This window comes from Belonocnema kinseyi, chromosome 9 (genome assembly GCF_010883055.1).
Source record: "Belonocnema kinseyi isolate 2016_QV_RU_SX_M_011 chromosome 9, B_treatae_v1, whole genome shotgun sequence".
In the NCBI taxonomy this organism is placed as follows: Eukaryota; Metazoa; Arthropoda; class Insecta; order Hymenoptera; family Cynipidae; genus Belonocnema; species Belonocnema kinseyi.
The window spans coordinates 115,273,722-115,295,090 of NC_046665.1; the positions used below are offsets into that span (position 1 = coordinate 115,273,722).

General features: G+C 28.5%; 1 protein-coding gene across 2 annotated transcripts in view; it reads left to right on the forward strand.

Annotated features, from left to right (window-relative positions):
* LOC117179889 (glycine-rich cell wall structural protein 2-like) overlaps nt 1-6,554 on the forward strand; it is a 43,206-nt gene extending 36,652 nt beyond the window's left edge. For both annotated transcript variants that reach the window (XM_033372078.1, XM_033372079.1), the window contains exon 4: nt 5,621-6,554. In XM_033372078.1, coding sequence (XP_033227969.1) covers nt 5,621-6,176 — 556 coding nt within the window. In that variant the 3' untranslated portion in view covers nt 6,177-6,554. The remainder of the gene's footprint in view (nt 1-5,620) is intronic.
* Nucleotides 6,555-21,369: the final 14,815 nt, after the last annotated feature.

Genomic DNA, 21,369 nt, shown 5'->3' on the forward strand with positions numbered 1-21,369 from the left:
CCTTCGAGTTTTCAAATTCAGAAGAGGAGAAATGGGTTGCGCGCGCAACTCAGGCATTTATATCGTCTCCTACCATATTCACACGGACATAGACGTGTCATATTATTGGACCACGTCTCGTTTCAGATCTGGGATCACTGATGCTGACTAGTGCGAGCGAGTGAACAAAACAAAGCATGATCTAAGAATACACGGTCTAGCCATCAGCTCCCCCAATTTCGTCCCCATTCGCACTCCACCACTTTTAGCCATCTTGGTTACCATAGCAACCGTTAGCGTCTCGGTCTTCACTCACAAAATTTGAAATCATGAATTATGGCTGCATTATAAATCAATGTCAATACCTGTGAAAATTCTCAATATTCAAATAAGGTCCAAGAAGCAGACACTGCTGACGCTATCCGTTTGTGAAAGTGCGTCGTATTAAGATTAACTTTGTGAAAATTGTAGTGGTGTACCCTGAGAGGGTTCTTTTGTTCTCATTTAGTGCTTATGTATATACGAAATATGAAAACGGATATTATCATAATACAGGATATGATATCGATATTTTGCATTTGTTTATTTCTGCTTTCAGCCCGAAAACAATATTCTTTTTTCTCCTTAGGTGGATGATACTTCATTTCATTCGCGTTAAAAGGTACAATTCCTCAGGTGCCTTGAGAGGTTATGTTATCCATAGTTCTAAGTATTTCTTCTATATCACAAGTTAGATGTTATATATTTGTTTATGCTTTAGATTATGCGTCTCAAAAATTTCATTATCTTTAAACTAATTTAATTTATTTATAAACTATATAATTTCTTTATCTTTTACTCACAATCTTCGCTCATTGCATGACCGTGTATTCTCAGATCATGAAACAAAGGATGGGCAAGGACGATGTTTCAGGCTTCAGGCGGCGTCCCCTGAAAAATCCTGTGGTGTCGCGTCGTGAGCTCCTAATAAACTCGTTGTAATTATGGAACAAAAAATCAAATCAAATTGAGATTTTCCAACAAGTTGGGCAATACATTGGCGGAAAATTCGTTCGCTTGAAGTTTGTCGTAACTCAAAATTCCTCGTTCACTTTTTTAATCTAAACGCCTAAAAACGTGGGTTTTCATTCAGATTAAAAAAAAAAAACATTAGAAATTAACTTTTGACCTTTTTTGGACACTGTAGCCTCCGCTAGAGTGTCACGAATAAAACTCAGAAAGAAATTTGTCAATTAGTTCATAACGAATTACTTACGGCGAGTTGAATGTGAAAAAACATGGTTTTTTCAATTAAAAAAAGTCAATTTTTATTCATTTACTGGAAAATTTGCAGCTCGAGAGAAAAACTGTGAATGGAGACTCAGGTTCATTTTTCAAGAGCTATCTAACTGTATTTTTAGTTTTTTCAAATTTCGAATTTCACTTTTGATACCTGACGTCACAGCCTGGACAATACTTTTACTCGTTCTCGAGCGCCTGTCGCCTTCTTGTCCAGAATTCCTCAATTATAGTGCCTAATAGACTTATGCCTATGCCTCTCCAAGTAATTTCCACGAATTACAGAAGAAGACTTTAAAGTTTAAGAAATTTAAATTAGATTAGAATCATATTTAAAATCCCATTGAACGTCCAATAATCAATTTAATGTGCAGATTTCCTAAAAAGAAAATAAAGAATTCAACAATCAAATTTGGACAACCACCATAAAATGTTTTTTTGTTTTTATTATCAAATCATAACAACAAAACATGTCTTTTAAATAATCACCAACCTTTCGGCCCACATAGAGCACCCTTATCAAGGCAAGAAAAATTTGAGCAGTTTGCAACAGCAACGAAACTTCGATGCCCTCTCAACATTCTCAAGGATCAAGGAGAGAGCATCGTAGTTTCGTTGCTGTTCCTACCTGCTCAAATGTTTCTTGCCTTGATAAGGTTGCTCTATGAGTGCCGAAAGGTTGGTGATTATTTTTTACAAATGTTTTTTTTTTGTGAGTTCATAATAATAAGATTTTTTGTCACAATATCTGATTTAAAGAATTCTTTGTTATTTCGAACCAGCAGAACTATAATTTGAAAGAAAATCATCAGAAAAATTGCAAATCAACGGGATAACTTTTTATTGAAATATTTGGTTAGAAAAACGTTTCAATTTAAATGTGAGAAAGATTTTCTAGCATCAAAAATATTTAAATTAATTTTAAGGGTTGTTTTTATAATCCGTTAAATATTTCTCTAAATAATTTTTCTGGTAGGGGACACTTTTTGCATATATTTTGAAGTATTTTTTTTACCTCAGTAGCTCAATTAAAAAATCTTCTGTGGTTTTCCTTTTTGAAAATGTCGATTTCTTTGCTTGCACTTTTAAAGGATGATAAACCAACCCTTGAAATGAATTTAGATTATTTTCTTGCTGAGCTATGTTTCTCAAATTTAATGTGAAGTGATTTGCAATTCCTATACTATAAAAAAAATTTCCCGTGGTTTTGGTTTTTATAAAATATCCATTTCCTTGCGTAAATGTCGGAGGGGCAGTTATTCAGTTTGAGAAGATAAAATTTATTATTTCATGTGCAGTTAATTTTTCTTGCATTGACTTAAATTTAAAAAAGAGAACATTATAGCTTACTGAAAGAACGTTTTATACTTCATCTTTTCAAAAGTTTTCCACTTTCCATAACAAAAAATAAAAAATAAACATTTGTTTAAAAAAAACTGATTTAGAGAAAAGTGATATTCTTTTTTATTTTGGTTGAATTCAATTGACTTGGATCAAGATTTTATGGATTGAAAATTTTTCTCTTTAATTAAAAATTTATCTTTTATTATTTTTCGGCTGAAGAAAGTAACTAATTTTTTTTAATGCGTTTTTCTGTTCTTGAAAATTTATCTTTGAAAATTTATCTTTGTATTTAAAAATTCAAGTATGTGTTGAGAAATTGACTATATTAGAAAATTGTTTTTCTTCTTTGCAAATTCATTTATTTTAGTTAAAAATTAGTTTCTTTGGTTACATATGTAACTAGTTTGTTAAGAATATTTTTGTTTTTAAAAATTAATATTGCAGTTAAAAGTTTATTAGTTTTAGTTGAAAATTTTAGTATTTTGTTTAAATCTTCTTTCTTTGGTGAAAAATCATTTTGTTTAGCTGAGAATTGATCTATTTTATTTTTTGTTACAAATTTATTTTTTTAGTTACAATTTCATTTATTTCGATAAAAAGTTAACTATTTTATTGCATTTTTAAAAATAATTGTTAAAAATCAAAGTTAAATATTTCATTTAAAATTGGTCTTTTTTGTTTTAAATTCAACGTTTGTAAATTTAATATTAATACCTTTTTTTGTTGAAATATCAACTATTTAATTTTTCGTTAAAAATTCATCTTTTTGGTTTAAAGTTATATTACTTTAATCAAAAGTAAATTTTTCTATAGATTCATTACTTTAGTTGGGAATTCAATTTTTTGTGTTTGGAAATTTCACTATTCATTTTTGGTAAAAAATTTATTTGATTTTTTAATTGAAAATCTGGTCATTTTGTTGAAAATACTTATTCTTTTAGTAGAAAAGTTGACTTTTTTAGTTTGAACTTTAAAAATATAGTTGGAAATTTATGCAGTTTGTTAAAAATTTGTCTTTCTAGCAAACATTTAATTTTCTTATTTGAAATCTCATGTTTTTGATTGAAAATTTAATTATTTCATTCTTGGTTCAAAATTTATCCTAATTAGTTTAAAATTCTATTATTTGGTATAAATATATCGAACGTTATCAAAACACATACTCTGAATTTTCGCAGTAGAAAATAATGTTCTTCGGAAAGTTCAGAACTACGTAAGAGAAACTGACCAGTAATTAAAATTTTCGATTTTTTCTCTGAAAAATAGATCACTTACTCGTTACTTTATTTTATAATTGAACGATAAACCTTTATTAATAATTTGCATAAAAAAAATATATTTTTCATTTATTAAATTTAAATTTTCGCTGAACTCAGACCCGAACAGATCGCCCACTCTGGCGAGTGGTAAACTTCCCCTATTGTTTGAGTAAAAACTTTTATTTGTCTGATAATTTTCTTTTTAATTATTAATCTGCATTTGTTAAATTACAAAAAAAAATCATTAGATATTTTTCAAGGTAAAGAAGTTCGAATGTTTAAATATAGGAAAGATAGAAAGCCTAAGCGGGTGGCTGGGAGGTGCAGAGATCCGGAAATAGATTAAAGAAGGGTTGAGAAAAATAAAGAAAAGAATAGAAAGAAGAGAGAAGAAAGAAGAAGAAAATAGTGGTAAGGTTTTTAAGATTAGATGGGTAGTGGGTGAAAGAAGAAGTGGACGAAGTGCTACAGGAATAGAAACGAAGGGGGAACTATAGTTAGAGGAAGTGAGAATTGTAGGAGTAGAGGGGTGAAGAGGAGAGAAAATGGTGCTGATAAAAATAAAGAATTAAGAAAATCAGAGGAAAATCATGGCGAATAAAAGAGGGTCATATGGAAGAGTATATAAATTAGAGGATGAGCTGGCATAAGAAGAAAAGAAAACGCAGTTCAATAAGGAAAGAAAAATAGTGTAAGAGGAACGAAATAAGGGTAAAAGTACGTGCGTTATGTATAAGAGAATGGAAACACAATCAGGTGTATGGTGAAATTGGGATGAAGAGAGGGAAAAGTTAGTAAAAATTAAGGTGTCAGGAAACTAGGAAAGAAGGGAACAGGAGGATTACTAGAATATAGCAGGCCTTTCTTTGTACTCATGCTTTCCATTGCCCTTTCCTAAGACTCCCTCAATCTTCTTATTTAACTCCTTTCGCTTCTTCTACCTCTTTCATTCATTCAAATTCCATTCCTTTCCCTCCTAAAATTGTATTTACATTATTTTACCATCCTCCCCTCCACATTTTTCCTCTCATACAACCATCCTATATCTCCTCTACCCATTTAAATGCTTTGCATTTGTCTTCTCATCCTTCAAACAATACATTGATTCTTTTACTTGAGTTTCCAGTCTCCATGTAACTATTTTTCTTCAACTCTTTTCCTCCCATCCTCTTTTCTGATATTTTGGGAATCCTTCTCTTTTTATCACCTCACACCTTTAATCCCTTCCCTTTAAGACGAGATACAGGCAAAGAAAAAAAAGAAGGGTTGATCAATGAGAGAAATGGTAATGGAAATAAGGAAATATTTGGGAGGGACGAAAAAAGATGGGAATAGGTTGAAAGAACAAAAAGGAGGATTAATGTTGGAAAAGACACAGAGAGAAGAGGTGCAGGATAGTAGAGGCATATATAAATGTGGATATGGAGAGAAAAACAGAGGAGTTACGGAAACTAAAGGAATCAAGGGAAGAAGGGTTAAAACTAATCATAGGTGTTGTAAAAACAGTCAATATAGTCAATGTAGGAACAGGAGTAAGAGGAGAAAAGGAATGGGGAAAAGAAGGGTATGGTACTGAGAGGAATTCCGGAGACAAAGTAGTGAAAGGAGAGGAACTAAAATGACTGAATTGTGACTTCTGCAACCCCTCTATCCCCTTCCTCTCCTTTTTCCCAAATATTATTTACAAAGGCACCTGGTTATTTAGTAGATATTTTTTTCTTTGAAAAGATTCAATATAATTTAATTTTTTGATACTGTAGATATGGCTACTACGGTGCTGGAGGTATTAGTGGTTACGGAGGTCTTGGCAGTGGATATGGAAACTACGGAAGTGGATACGGAGGATACGGAAGCGGTTTAGGAGGCTACGGAAGTGGTTACGGAGGATACGGGAGTGGTTACGGAGTATACGGGAGTGGTTACGGAGGATACGGAAGCGGACTCGGAGGGTACGGTGGTGGTTACGGAGGTTACGGAAGTGGTATCGGAGGTTATGGAAGCGGTTACGGAAGATACGGTAGTGGTTACGGAGGATACGGTAGTGGTTACGGAGGATACGGTAGTGGTTACGGAGGATACGGTAGTGGTTACGGAGGATACGGAAGTGGTTACGGAGGATACGGCAGTGGTTACGGAGGTTACGGAAGTGGATATGGTGGTATCGGCAGTGGCTACGGAAATTATGGTAGCGGATATGGTGGGCTTAATGATTATAGTTACGGTAGTCAAGGATATGGTGGACTTTACGGCAACCGCGGCAGCTATTACGGCAGTTATGTTGGCACTCCCTCAGGATATAGAGGATATTCAAAGTGATTGTGCTTATGAAAAAATATTGCATTTATAAATATAAAAACCTTACTTGTAAAAATATATATTATAAAAAGACTTATCTTCATGAAAACACACGAGATTTCAAAGTATATTTTTTATACTAGGAATAGATTTTATACTGAACATTTTTATAGAGTCGTTGACAGAACTATAACGTAGCTTGTAGAGTAAATCTTTAATGACAATGAGGAATTTAGATACAAAAAACTAGCCTATTTCTAATTAAAATTACCATTAAGGAGAAAAACCCTAAAGTTATTTTTAATAAATAAATTATATTTGTGAAGTTGGATTGCAAAATGATTCTTCAGTATTTTATAAAAATTGTACATCTCTTCGACAGTATTAATTATAATAATATTAAGTTGTGAAATATTCGGTACCATATCTTTTTTTACAAATAAACAACTCTCCAATAAAAAAAGCCCAATTTCATTTAACCTTCAAAAAAAATTTTTTTAGTATTAGTTGGAGAAAGAAGAATAATATTTTATTCGAAAATTATTTCCCAGTTTGTGAGGATTTTGAATTAGGATTTAAAAAATCTCATTTTCTTTCTTTAATAATAAAAATTACCTTATTTGAATTTCGCGCGAAAAATAATCGCTGCGACTTGGAAATGGCGCTAAATTTTAATGATGAAAGAAGGCAAATATCGTCATTTCTAAATTCTTCTAGGTAAAAATCAGTCATACACATAGAAGATTGATAATGTTCATACAAAAACATGTTGTTTTAAAGTATATTTTAAACATTTTTAGTTATTTTTTCAAGTCAAAAAGACAAATTTCTAACTGAACAAATAAATTTTAAAATAAAATTATGAATTAAAAAAAAAAAAAACATGAATTTTGAACCAAATAGTCGAATTTCAGTCCTGAAGATTAATTTTATAACAAAAATAACTCATTTTTAACAATGAACATAAATTTTTATCTAGATAAGATCAAGTTTCAACCAAAATTAGAATAGTTAGAATGTTGGAAAAATAATGATTAAAAAAAACATTTAAAAAACTTTTTTTTTGTCCAGAAAAATGATTTTTCCACATAAAATAGAAGTAATAAATTTTCAGTTAAAGCAATCAATTTTCCACCAGAAAATGAATTCTTATCAAAACGATTTGATCTTAAACCTAAAAGATGAATTTTCTGCCAAAAGATATACAGTTTGAATAAAATATATAAATTTTAAACTAAAAAATGTAAATTTACTTAACAAAATTAGAATTATTCAATTTGCAGTTAGAAAAAAAATTTTAACTAAATAACGATTTTTCTGCAAAATTAATTCATTTTCGACTTACCGAAAATATAAGTTTTGGAGTATAAGTTTCAGTTGAAAAATTAATTTTCAAATAAAAAGAAACAAATTTTTAACGAAATTAATTAATTTCTTATCACGATGATCAACCAAAAAAAAATTCCACAAAATATAATTTTGTAATGAAAAAGATTTCATTTCTATCAAAAAGGTCAATACATGAATTCTCATATAAAAAAGATAAATTTTTAACAAAAATTAGAATATTTAAAATGTTAGAAAATATAATATAATCACTATATAAATATATTAAAATGTTAGTTGAATTTTCAGTTTAAACATCAATTTTCAACCAAAAAAAATAATATTTAACTAGAAAAGATAAACTTACAAAAGAAACAGAAAATAGTTCAATTTTCGATAAGAAAAGTAAAATTTAAATAAAAACACGAGTTATCAACTAAATTAACTAATTTTCAACTTAAAATATAAACTTAAGAAAAAATCTTCAGATAAAACACTTAACTTCAAAATGAAAAGGAACCAAATTTTCAACAAAAGGAATTAATTGTTTAACACAATCATGAACTTTCAATTCAAAAAAGAAATTTTCTACCTAAAAAAACGAATTTTCAATTATAGTTTTTTTTCGACTAAAAGAATTAATTCTTAACAAAAAATAGAATAGTTAAAATATAATTGAAATATTGTACATTACAGATAATTATTTAACGAAAGATATTTCGCTTCTATCAAAAAAGATCGATTTTCCACACAGAAATGTAATATTTAAAGTGCATTTTTAACTACAATGATTAATCTTGATCAAAAAAGATCAATTTTCTGACAAAAATAAAATAGTCAAATTTCCAGTTAGGAAAATAAATTTTCATCCAAAAATGAAACGGATTTTCAACAAAATAGTTCAATTTTCAACCCATGAAATTAAATGTTAAAAAAATTAATTTTCAGCTAATGAGTTGAAAAATAATAATACTAAGAAGTTTTAATTCACCTACCAAAAAGACGAAATTTTAACAAATTCTTTATTTTTCACTTAAACTAGATCAATTTTAAACTAAAAATCGATTGGATAAATTTTTATTAAAAAAAAATAATTTTAAATAAGAAAAACTAATTTTTAACCGAAAAGACCAGTTTTCTACCAATGAGATGAATTTGAAACCGAAGAGGAACGTTTAACAAAGTACATGAATTTTCAACAAAATATTTGAATTTTTGCGGAAATTTTTATCCAAAAGGATGAATTAGTGACCAAAAAGATGAAATATTCTTTCTACAAAATTTGAATTTTTAATTAAATATAGGAATTTTAAGCCAACTATTTAAATTTTCAGTTGAAAACAGGAATTTGGCGAAGGAACCTGTACATGATCTTGCAATGGAACCTGCACAGAAAAAGGAACCTTTAAAATTTGTAGTATAGGTTCCTGTATAGGTTCTTTACGAAGTAATGAGACGCCGAAACCTGTACAAAAACGTGTATAAGTCCTTTGGAGAAGGCTATAACAAAAACTCATGTCGCTTATTGCTATGAAGTTTCTTTCCTTTTATTCCCTTGAAAATCGAAATTACTTTTGAAAAAGCCAAGCCACTAGCGAACCCTCACGAATTAGTTCCTATGCAAATTTATGTATCCTTAACAAGTGCCTATACATAAACCCTCGTCTGAAATTATTCTGTGAAGGAACCTGTACAAGAACATTCAAATGTTAACTTGTATACAGATACCTTTGCAAAATCATGTACAGGTGCTTTCGCCGAATTCCTGTACAGGTACCGTCAATATTACATATTTAGGTTTCTTGTGCAGGCTCGTGTTCAAGATCCTCCGAGGTTCCTACACAGGAATTTTCGGCTGATTTGAAGCACTTTAAATTCAAGCATATTCTCTAGAGCATTTGCTCAATATAAATTCTTGGGGAATGAAGAAATTTAATTATGTCAAGTTAAAGCAGTAGAAAATGGAAAAAGAGACAGCTGAAAATTCATGTGTAGATAACTGACACAGGTAACCTTGACGGTACCTATACAATAATTTTGTGAAGGTACCTGTACACGGTCTTTCAAAGGAACCTGCGCCGAAAAAGGAACCTTTGAATGATGTAGTATAGACTCCTGTACAGGTTCCTTTGCGAAGTAAATTGAGGCGCAGAAACGTGTAGAGGTCCTTTGCGTAAGGCCTTTACGAAAACCCATGTCACTCACTGCTATGAAGTTTCTTTACTTTTATTCCCTTAAAAATCGAAACGACTGTCGAAAAAGCCAAGCTACTAGCAAACCCTCGCGAATTAGTTCCTATACAAGTTTATGTATCCTTAACAAGTACCTGTACATGAACCCTCGTCTAAAATCAATCTGTGAAGGAATCTGTGCAGGATTATTCAAATATTAGCTTGCATATCGGTACCTCTGCAAAATCATGTACAGGTTCCTTCTCCAAATTCCTGTACAGGCACCGTCAATATTGCATGCATAGGTTTCGTATGCTGTCTCGTGACCTCCGAGGATCCTGTACAGAAATTTTCAGCTGGGTTGAATCACCTTAAATTCTGAGCATATTCTCTAGAGCATTTGCTCAATAAAAATTCTTGGGAATTTAAGAAATCTAATTACGTCAAGTCAGGGAAGCAGAAAATAGACAAGGAAAATGTACAGTGTACCATCTTTTCTCTCTTATCTGTTTTAAACCTTTATTTCTTTACAGAAAATATTAATATTTTTCTAAAAAAAAGTGTTAATATAAAAAGAAAGCGGTTTGATTAAAACTAGACTTTAAATTAAAATTTCTTAGCAGTGTATTTTTCTACACGTCAATCATGAAAAACTTTTCAATCTCGCATTAAAGACGGATTTTTAGACTTATATTGCTTTCATACTCCAATGAAGTTAATAAGCTTTCACGAATATCCAAGAATTATTAACTGTCAATAAAAAATTGGTAAAAGTATTGAAGTTTGACGTAAGCAGAGAAAAATTTCATTATTATGAAGCTCGCTTATTGAGAAGTTCTAGCTTCTATATTGAATCAATAATGAGCCTCACCTTGCGAGAAAGTTGAGAAAGCTAAAAAAAACTGAGACATTCATTCATAAAAGGAAATTTTAAATAAGTTAAAACAAATTATTATTTTTTTTGCTTTTAATTATTTAGGTGTATTTTTAGCAAGATTTAAAGAATATATTTAGGGGTACCCCAGGGGGCGTCCACATATTACGTTAAACCCTAAAGGGGGCTATGAAACACGTGACACTTCTTTGATAAAAAAATAAAATTTAAAATCTTTTCAATAAATTAAAGAACAAGATTATTGATAGACACAAATTTAGTAGTTGCATTTTCGAATCACTATTTAAATTTTTAACAGAATAGCTACACATTCAACAGCATATTTGAATTTTTTGCAAAATAAAGGAATATTCAACCTGCGAAGATGAAAAAAAAGAAGATTAATTTTTTTTACCAAAATACGGATTCTCGATAAAAACATGAATTTTAAATTAAATAGATTAAGTTTCAGATAAAAAAATAATTCTTGAAGAAAAAGAATAATTTACTACAAAAACTGCATTTTTTCAACAAGATTTATGAATTGCTAACTATAAAGATTAATTAACTATTAAAAAAGACGAATTTTTAATTTAAAAAACTCTAAACCACAAAGTCTAATTGTTAAGAAAGAGAGAAATTTTTTTTTCATTTTTAAGTTAAATTTTCATGTACAAAAACTGATTTTTATGGAGAAAAAAAAAACAAATTTTAAATCAGTTCAATTCGACTAAAACAAAAGAATTGAAAAAATAGTGAATTCATCAAAGAAAATGGTTATTTTGCAAAAGATTAGGTACATTTTCAGAAAAAAATTTTTTAAAAAATTTTGCAAAACAAATATATTTTCAAATAAATAGTTTAATTTGTAAATAAAACGTTTAATTTTCACCACAATAGTCGAATTTTGAAACAAAAATATGAATTTTCGTCTAATTGGTTGAATTTTTGTGTTAAAACAAAATCAATATAAAATGGAATCGTTATATTTTCAATTAAAAGAAACTCATTTTGAAAAAAAATTATAACGATCTAATTTAACTGAAAAAGAGAAATTAGGCTAGATTTTCAGATATTTTTTTTACAAGGAAAAAAACATATTTTCAACATAATAGATAAATTTTCAAATAAACAGTTTAATTTTTAACGACAAAATTTAATTTTTTAGCAAGAATTGGATTTTTGAACCAAAAATATATATTTCAAACCAGAAATATGAATTTTGAACCAAAAATGTGAATTTTAAAACAAAAAAATTAATTTTCAACTAAATAATTGAATACAAAAAAGATAGTTTTGCAATCCCAAATGTAATAGCTACATTTTCACTTCAAATTTTTTCACAACTTTTAACAATTTTTAACAAAATTTTTGAATTTCAAACCAAATAGATGAATTTTTAACAAACGAGATTGACTTTTCAACCCAAATGGACGAATTTTCGATAAAAAATTAAGTTTTCAAACTTAATAGTAAAATTTTTTGGAGAACAATCGAGTTTTATACCGGAAAAATATAAAATTTTCGAGAATAAATTTTTCAGTTAAAAATTTTTACGTTTTCTAAAATTTTCAAAAACAACAAATAATTTTTAAACAGTTCAATTCAATTAAAAAATAGAACTTTTTAACACAATAGTCCAATACTCAAAGAAGATAGCTGAAGATTCCAATCGCAAAGGATAAATTTAAACCAAAAATAAAATATATAGATTTTCAGATAAAAAAATGTCTTTTATTACGATTAAAACGCATTTCCACCATAATAATTGAAGCTTAATATAAATTTTCATATAAATAGTTTATTTTTTAACGAAAAAGTTCCAGATTCGACAACAAAAGTTGAATTTTCAACCAAAAATATAAATTTTTACCAACAAGATTTGATTTTCAACTAAATAGTTTAATTGTCTACTAAATTCTTCAATTTTAGAGCCAAAAAAAAAAAATTTTTGCGATACTGTTAATGCTTGATAAAAATGTTTATTTGCGACCAAATAGTTAAATTTTTAAATAAAATTATAAATCTTTAAAAATGTATTTTTATTCATTAGATTAACTTTAAACCAAACAGATAATCTTTCAACTAAATATCATGAATTTTCCGTGAAATATATAATATTTAATATTTCAGCACCAAATTATTTTTATTTTCAATCAAAAACAATTGAATTCAACCAAAAAAGACGAATTTTTAACTGATAAAGATTAATTTTCAACCAAAAATAGATTCGTTAAATTTTTAGTTTAAATACTGATTTTCAACAAAAGAAAACGAATTTTCAACCAATTCAAGAAAAATAGGTGAATTTTTAACAAAAGAACAAATTTTCAACCAAAAATATATTACCTTCATTTCAGATGAAAAATTAAAATATTAATTTTGACTCAAAAAAATGCTAAACCAAACAGTTTAATTTTCTACTAAATTGTTCAATTTTCAAGTCAAAAATACAAATGTTAAATTTAAAAAAAAAATTAATTTTTACCCCAAAAAAATGTAATTTTTTTACAAAGTAGCTCAATTTTAAACCAAGCATATGCTTGTGAACAAAAAAACATAATTCCTCAAAAAAACATGTAATAGTTAATATTTAAACAAAACATCAATTATCAACAGAAAATGGATTATTTACTTTTTCAGTGAAAACCTTATTCTTTTAACCAAAAAAATAAAAGTAATTTTTAGTAAAATTGTTAATTTTACAACAAAAGAGATAAATTTTGAACTAAAAACATGAGTTTTAAAAAAATGGAATGGTTAATTTTCAGCTAAAAAAATGAATTTTGAACCAAAAATAAACAGATTTTTCAATAAAATAGTTAAATTTTTAACCAAAGAGATGAATATGAATTCAAAATGACTTATTTTTCACAAAGTAGTTTTACTTCTTTAATAAACCTTTTTAATAATTTAAATCATTTAAAAATACATAAAATCATTTAAATCATTTATTGCGGACAAATTTTGTAATAAATTTTGTTAAAGAAATAAAGCGTTTTCAAATAAATTTGTTGGTAAAAAACAATGACTTTAATTTTTTCTAATGAAAAACTAAAAATTATTTTTAAGTATACCTTAAACAAAAAATTAAAAATAAAAATTTCCAAATAAATATTTAAAAAAATAGATCGCTTATAAACAAAATATTAATGTTAACATTTTTGTTAAATTAACAATTTAATCTGTAATAATACTTGCAAAAGTAGGATTTATATTCTAATAGAGGAAATTAGATGCACAGAGCATGTATTTGCGGAGAAACTTGGAGAATTAACAAACGAATTACCCAACACAATCTCTGTAGTCCAAACTATCTCGTGAGGTCAGCACTTGAGCAAATAGAGGAAAAGGTAGCAAGATTAATTACACTGGCACTTTAGGAAATAAATGGTTCTAACGGTATATAAGATAATAAATTTTTTTTAAACACGCACCAGTTTTTTTATCTTGAAAATTAAATTTTATCATCTTGATAAATTAATTTTGTTTTTTAATTTGTTAACTCATGAATTTTTATCTATAAGATCAGTCTGGAAATTATCCGAACTTGTGCTCAACTTTAAATTGGGTCATTTACCTTGAAAACGCACCTGCCCAATCATTGCAGCTTATTCAGCAATTTCTGGTAAAACACGCTCTTAGACAACTTCGGAAGTCTTCGAGTAATTCTGAATGAGATTTAAATATCAAAGGATTAATAAGATTCTAATGGGCTTTATGGGTCCACAGACAATTTTAAAGATTTAAACATTTTTAAATGAATTTTTAAAAATGGATCCCAAATCTATAGTTTCGGAAATTTTTATTAAAGATTTATGGATGGTTCTGGGTCAGTGGCCAGTGTTTCCTTGACCAGGCGAACTCACCTGCCCATTCATTGCAGCTTATTCCGAAATCTCTGGCGAAAAAGAATTTAAAGAGATTTTAAAAGGACAAAAAATATATTAAAAAATTTCAAATATTTCGAAATAAGGCCTTACCCAACTTCGGCAGTCCTTATGCAATCCTAAACGGGGTTCCTTTTGATTTCGGAATGTTTTTCGAATTGAAGTATCAGTTTTTGTAAAATTAAAACTTAACATTTTTTTAAGTTTTCATAATGGTTCGAAATTCATAACGAATTTTTTTAATCTATAGTTTTTGCTATAAGAAAATAATTGAAAATTAGAAGTAAAAAAACTTAATTGAAGTAAAATGTTCTCATCAAATGTATTTCGCTAAAGAAAAGTTTTAAAAGAATTCTTTAACTACTTTGTTTTTTTACAATTTTGTAATTATTTCTAATGATAACCGAAAATCCATTACAGTTTGATTTTTTAAAATTTAATGTAAAAAATTCTTTTCATATAATATAAAAGAGGCGATATTAAGGTGGTCGTAAATGCAACAATGAATTTTAACATTCACAAAGAAAATATTTTATTTTCTTAATGTAAAACAGTTTTTCGCGATGTTTAAAATGTTTTAAAAATTGTTTGAGAATTTCTCATTCTTTTTTATTGTTTACTATTGAAAATTAAGGGTTCGTCACAATTCTTGAATCGATAAAAATATTTTTTAATTTACAAAGAAAAAAAGAAAAAAAGAAAATACACAAATTTTTAACAACAAAAAATATAAGTTTTCAATCAAAAATAAATAAATAAATGATCAATAATAATATAATGTAAAATATAATAATATAATAATATAATAATAATATAATATAATATGATATGATAATATAAAATTCGAATGTTCTAGAAAAGAATAGAATTTTAAACTTGAAAAGAAGAGTTTTCAACGACAACAAAAAATTAATTTTCAACCAGATGAATTTAATAAAAAATAATCATTTTTTACACAGTCGTTAAATCTTCAAGGAAAATGAAGAATGTTTAACCAACAAGATTAATTTTCTACCTCACTAGATGAATTTCTACCAAAATACATGATTTTTTGAGGAAATGGTTCAATTTTTAAATTATGGAGGATAACTTTTTAAACAAAAATGAACTTTTTAGATTAAAAAAATAATTTTTCAATAAAAAAGGAATTTTCAAAAAAATAGTTTAATTTTCGAATACTTAGTTTATTCTCCATCAAAATATGAATTTAAAAAAAGTTAGTTTTTAACAGAATATGACATTTTCTAAAACATTTTTTAAATTTTCAAACCAAAAATATGATATTTTAACAAAAAAAGTTAATTTACAAGCAAGCAGTTAACTTTCGAATGAAAACAAGATTTCCCAGGAACAATGTCATAGTTCATATTTCAATAAAAAAATATTATAATTAAAATATTAAAAAAGTTAAATTCTACCAAAAAAGAAGAATTTTTTCAAAATATATGAATATCAATTTTTCACAAAAAATGGAATAGTTATATTTTCAATTAAGAAAATTAATTCGAAATCGAAAAAAAGAAAATTCAGGAAAATCCCTGGTGAAAAGGATTTTGAGAAGAAATAAAAACGTTTCTACAACTGTAATAATTTTTAAGCTTGTATAGAAATTTACGAAATATTTTAAAAAGTACAATTTAATAAAAATATAGATAATTATTCTTGTATTTTCTGGTAAAAAAGTAGAAAAATAAGAATAAATTACCAATTTCTCCAATTTGAACATTTATATAATTTTTCATTATTAATTTTTTTTATTTTGTTGTAAAACCCTGAGAAGTGTTACTTAACAAATACAGTATTTTTAATTTTTTTATGTAGTTATTTGACGCAATGAAACAATTTTATTTTTAAGTAAATTATTGTGAAAACTTAATAATTTTTATAACACGATACAGAATTTCCCAAAACAACAAATGTACAAATTATAAAAAATGTTAGATTTTTGACAAGAACTTTTATAGTTATAATAATTCATATATAACGTAGAAGTTTTATTTATTGGACATTTTTTACATGAAAAAAAGTAAAAAAAAGTACAACCATTTTTATAGGAATCTACAAACAAATACAGTAAATTACAAAAACATGAAAGAAAAATACAACTTTTGTCTATTTCGAAATAATTGTATACTTTTTGTGTATATTGTATTTTATTGTACTTTTAATTTGCTTCAAGAATGTACAAAAAATCGGAATTTTTGAAAATTTGTCATTTTTCTTTTTTCGAAATTTTCTATTTCAGTAATTCTATTTTCAGTATTTTCCAATAGTCAAAATTTTTCTTTTTCACCTAAATTTCTATAAAAAAAATATTTTCTAAATTCTTAAAGCCAGATGAAAAAAATTACAGGTCGGTGAACCTTGGATTGCAAATCTCGATATGGTATCAAATTTTTTATATTGTTTACTAGTTTTGCGAACGTCGACCTTCATGTTTACTCGAACAACCCGCGCGAATCAATCACTTGACGCCGAGGTGAATAACACTAGGTTCGATTGGTAAAAAAAAAGAATTTTTGATTTTTCCAGATTCCACCTCTCCATTTTGTGTTCAATACAAAAATGGTATATTTTTTTACATTTAAAAAAATTCTGAGGTAATTCTCAACCACAAAGCGTGAAAATGCAATAAATCGTTTAGTTTTCAAACGAATTGTAAATGTTTCTTAGAGGTTATGTAAATTAATTTTAATTAAATAAATTTTTTTATGAATTTAATTCTCGATATTCGACAAGTTTCCTCTTCAGATACTATAACTTAATGTTCATGTATCTAAGAGGTTTTTTCGGAAGTCCGCCCATTCATCGCAGGGCATTCTGCAATTTCTGGTGAAACAGGGCCTTATACAACTTCGGCAGTCCTCATTCAATTCTGACCTATCTTTCTGTGATTTCTGTCAAAATTTTGCGTTATAGTATCTCAAGGGGTGATTTTAAATGAATTTTATGTCAAATTTATTTATGAAAATATATTTTGAGCCTCTATAAAGTTTTCACGATTATTTTTTAATCTAAACTATTTTTTCGAATTTTTACATCTTATGGCCTGTACACTTTTTGTTTTACATTTCAAAAAATCAGGACGACTTTATCAAGAAAAAAATTAATATAAATAAATATATAAAAAATATAAATTTAGACCCTAAATCTTTGTAACTCTTAATCTAGTAGAGATATTTAAATTTTCTTTCCTGACTCTGAATTGTTCTCTTTTCAAATTTGTAGGAAAATTAACAGTATGTGAAAAATTAGCACAATAGCGGCGGTTTTCTGAAAATATTAAAAGTCCCTTTTTTCAGAAGCTCATCCTTTTCGTTTTTTTATTTTTCTGTATACGATAATTGTTTTTCGAAAAATTGGATTTTCGTTTTTTCCTTATAACGACAGATTTGACAAATGTTAAAAAACTATACTCATTTCGAAACCTTTAAAGTTTAGTGATATTTTTCATTGCCCATAAAAAACTGTGAAGATCAAATTTTTTGATAAAATTTTTCGCATAAATCAAAACTTTTTAAAAATATTTGATAAAACAAGTAAAAGGAATAAATATAATTGTAATAGCACTGAAAAGTTTCTTTGTGGCATTGCGAAAAATTTAATTTTTTTAATTTCTCAACATTGGGCACGTCAATACATACATATTTTTAAGTTTCAAAAAAATTTTTTTCCCATCTGTTATGGATCCTAAAAATTGAGATATTTTTATTCAAGATCCGGAAAAACCCGTTTACACAGAATCCGTAAAAAATCAAACAAAAATTTGGTTGAAACTTGAAAAGATATACGTATTTTTTAGTTTATCAACAAAATCATCAAAAAAGTTTAAAAAATAAAAAAATCTTTTTGACAGCGACGAAAAAAATATTGCTCTTACTTTTATCATCTATTTTTCTCAAATTTTTTTCTGCTTTTTTACTAATCCTGTGTGAACAAATTTTTACGACCCTTGAGTAAAAATGGCCCATATTTCAGGATCAGTTAAAAATAAAAAATAAATTTTGTTTTAAACTTAAAAATATGTACATATTTCCTTCGCTAATACAAAAAACAAGATCAAATAATAAAAAATACACTTTTTTATTCACTTCTGTGAATTTTACCCAAAAAAAGCAAAATTTTTAAAATTATTTTTAATTTGTTTGTGTTGCCACAAAGAAACTTTTTAGTACTATTACCAATTAATCTAATAATTTTGAGCTTTTTCGACCCACCTTTATACACATTTAAATGAAATTTTAATTAAAAACGGCTTTAGCAAATTTTTAAGACAAAATAATAGGAAGATGGACAGTGTAATTCATGTTACGATAAAACTATTTATATGCATAAATTTCAAACAGAAAAGAGCGGAAATTCGAAAACAAATATTTTGCATCGTTTGCCAAAAAACACAATTTGCTAATATCAGAATCAATAGATTTGCAGCTTCCATTTGAGGGATGAATTTTTTTTCCCTTTTAACTTATTTTTCTCCTCAATCATTGAGCAGTGTCTGAAGGTCTTCTGTAAATTATCTGCCCAACTTCGTGGCATTGTCCGCCTCTCTTTGTTTCATCGCTTCCCTTGATTCTTATAATTCTCTATATAATACCCTATTTTAATAATAGGATTTTATTATTATATGTAATAATATACCATTCATACATTATACCAACATTTTTAATCCCACGCCTTCACTACTCTCGCTTACTTTCCCACTCCAAGTCAGCTTACTTCCCCTCCCAACACTTCAACCTTTGCTTCTCCTCCCTTTCCCACTTTATCATCCATTAATTCCCCCTCTCCTTGCTTTCACAGCTAACACTCGTCTTCCCATTTACCCTTACTTCTCCACCCAGAATTTCTCTTTCCTTCTCCAGTCCCGCTCATTTTCCCTCACTTTACTTAACCTAATTTTCCTCCTCTAATTTATTTGCACTTCCTCTACCAGCTCATTTCGCCTCACTTCCACAGTTCCCTTCCCTTACTTCTTTCAATCCCCCCCCCCCTCACCTCACTTATTTCTCCTCTCCTCAATTTCACAGATATCACTCGCGTTGACCCACTCTGCTTCCCCGGCCCTAACTGCCCATCCTGTACTCAGCCGTATCAATCTACTAGCCCTTCCACTATTTTCCAGACTTCCTCACCTCTCATTTCACCTTACTTCCCCTTTCCTAATATTTCCTACTTTCCCAGTGCCGCTTATTAACCCTTTACAAACTTTGTTTACTTCCCCTCCTCTAATTTCCTTTCAATTCCCCTACCCCTCATTGTGTCTCACTTCAACAGTTCATCTTCCCTCACTTCCTCTAATTCTCCTCTCGCCACTTAAGATATTTACTCTCTCCTCACTTTCACAGTTAACACTCGTCTTCACCCACTTCCCTTTCCTAGCCCTAACTTTCCATTCTCTATTCAGCTGCCCTACACTTCCTGTTTCATAATATTCTCTACGTTTCCCTACCTCGCTCAATTTCCCTCCCCTCACTTACTTTACTTCCCGTCCTCTTATTTACTTCCACTTTCTCTCATTTATTTTCACTTCCCCTAACCATCATTTTGCCTCACTTTCACATTTCCTCTCTCCTTAGTTCCTCTGATTCCCCTCTTCTCACTTCACCTATTTTCCCTCTCCTAAATTTCACAGATAGCACTCGCCTGCACCCACTTCCCTTTCCCAGCCTTAACTGCCCATCCTCTACTTAACCGCTCTAACCTACTAGCCTTTCCCCTATTTTCCACGCTTCCTGACCTTTCATTTCACCTCATTTCCTCTCTCCTAATATGCCCTACTTCCCCAGCGCCGGTTAACTTCCCTTCCCAAACTTAGTTATTATCCCCCCAATTTTTCTTTAATCTCCTTTCATCACTTCTCTTACTGCCCCTCCCCTTAGTTCTCCTCTCTGTTTTTCTCTTTATTTCCAGCTCTTCTCTTCTCTTCCCTTCTTCTTCTTCTCTTCCCCTACTTTCCATCTCCTTATTTTTTATTACTTTCCCTATTGACCCTTCCACATTTCTCGTACTTACCCTCTCCTTATTTCCTTTCACTTGCCCTAATACCTGTCTCCTTATTTTATCTCATCCTACGTCCCCACCTGTCATTTTCCCTCAATTCCGCAGATTCTTTTGAAATATTTTAAAATCTTTAAAAACCTTTACAATTTTTTATGTTCTTTAAATCCCTTGAAATTATTGAAATCTGTACACAGCTCTTTAAATAGAAGTAATTTGAACTTCCATGAATATAAATTTAATTAAATTTATATTAAAGAAAACTGCTGATTGAAAAATGTAGCCCTGTCCCTAAACTCTTGCTACACTTCTAACAAAAGCTGCTCTTTGTCTCTCTGCGACCCACTTTACGATCCCTGCCCGATAGCCTCTGCAATTATAATATATAAAATATTTTTTTTATTTATTATACAATATATGCAGAACATTTTAAAATTATTAAATTTAAATTGAAAAATTGGTATTAAATATTAAAACGGCACACCGGGCACCCCCCTTTCCAGGAAAGATCAAATTACTGTTAAAGGGGTTCCCTTTTCAGTTTTTTCTAAAAAATTACAATCATTTTGAAGGTTTTATTCTAATAGCAAGTGGTAGAGTACAATATTGTACTGAATGCACTGTTCTAACAAAAATCATAGACACGATGTACCACATTGCCATATCCGCCATATTACCCCCATTTCCCACATCACCAAGTGTGCCAATTTACCTCATGTTCTATATTACCTCAAATATATTATCCTAACCAACAACATAGAAATATAGTGGCATATTGCCCTATATGCCACATTACTCCATGTCATATTACTGAATTTTGTATTGTCCCATATTACCTCAAATGTACAACCCTAGCTAAAGAAGGGAGAAAAAGTCGAGGATATGAGGAGAAGTAGGGACGTGAGGACAGAAGATATAGTGTAGTGAGGGTGGAGAGATAAGAAATAGGTAGG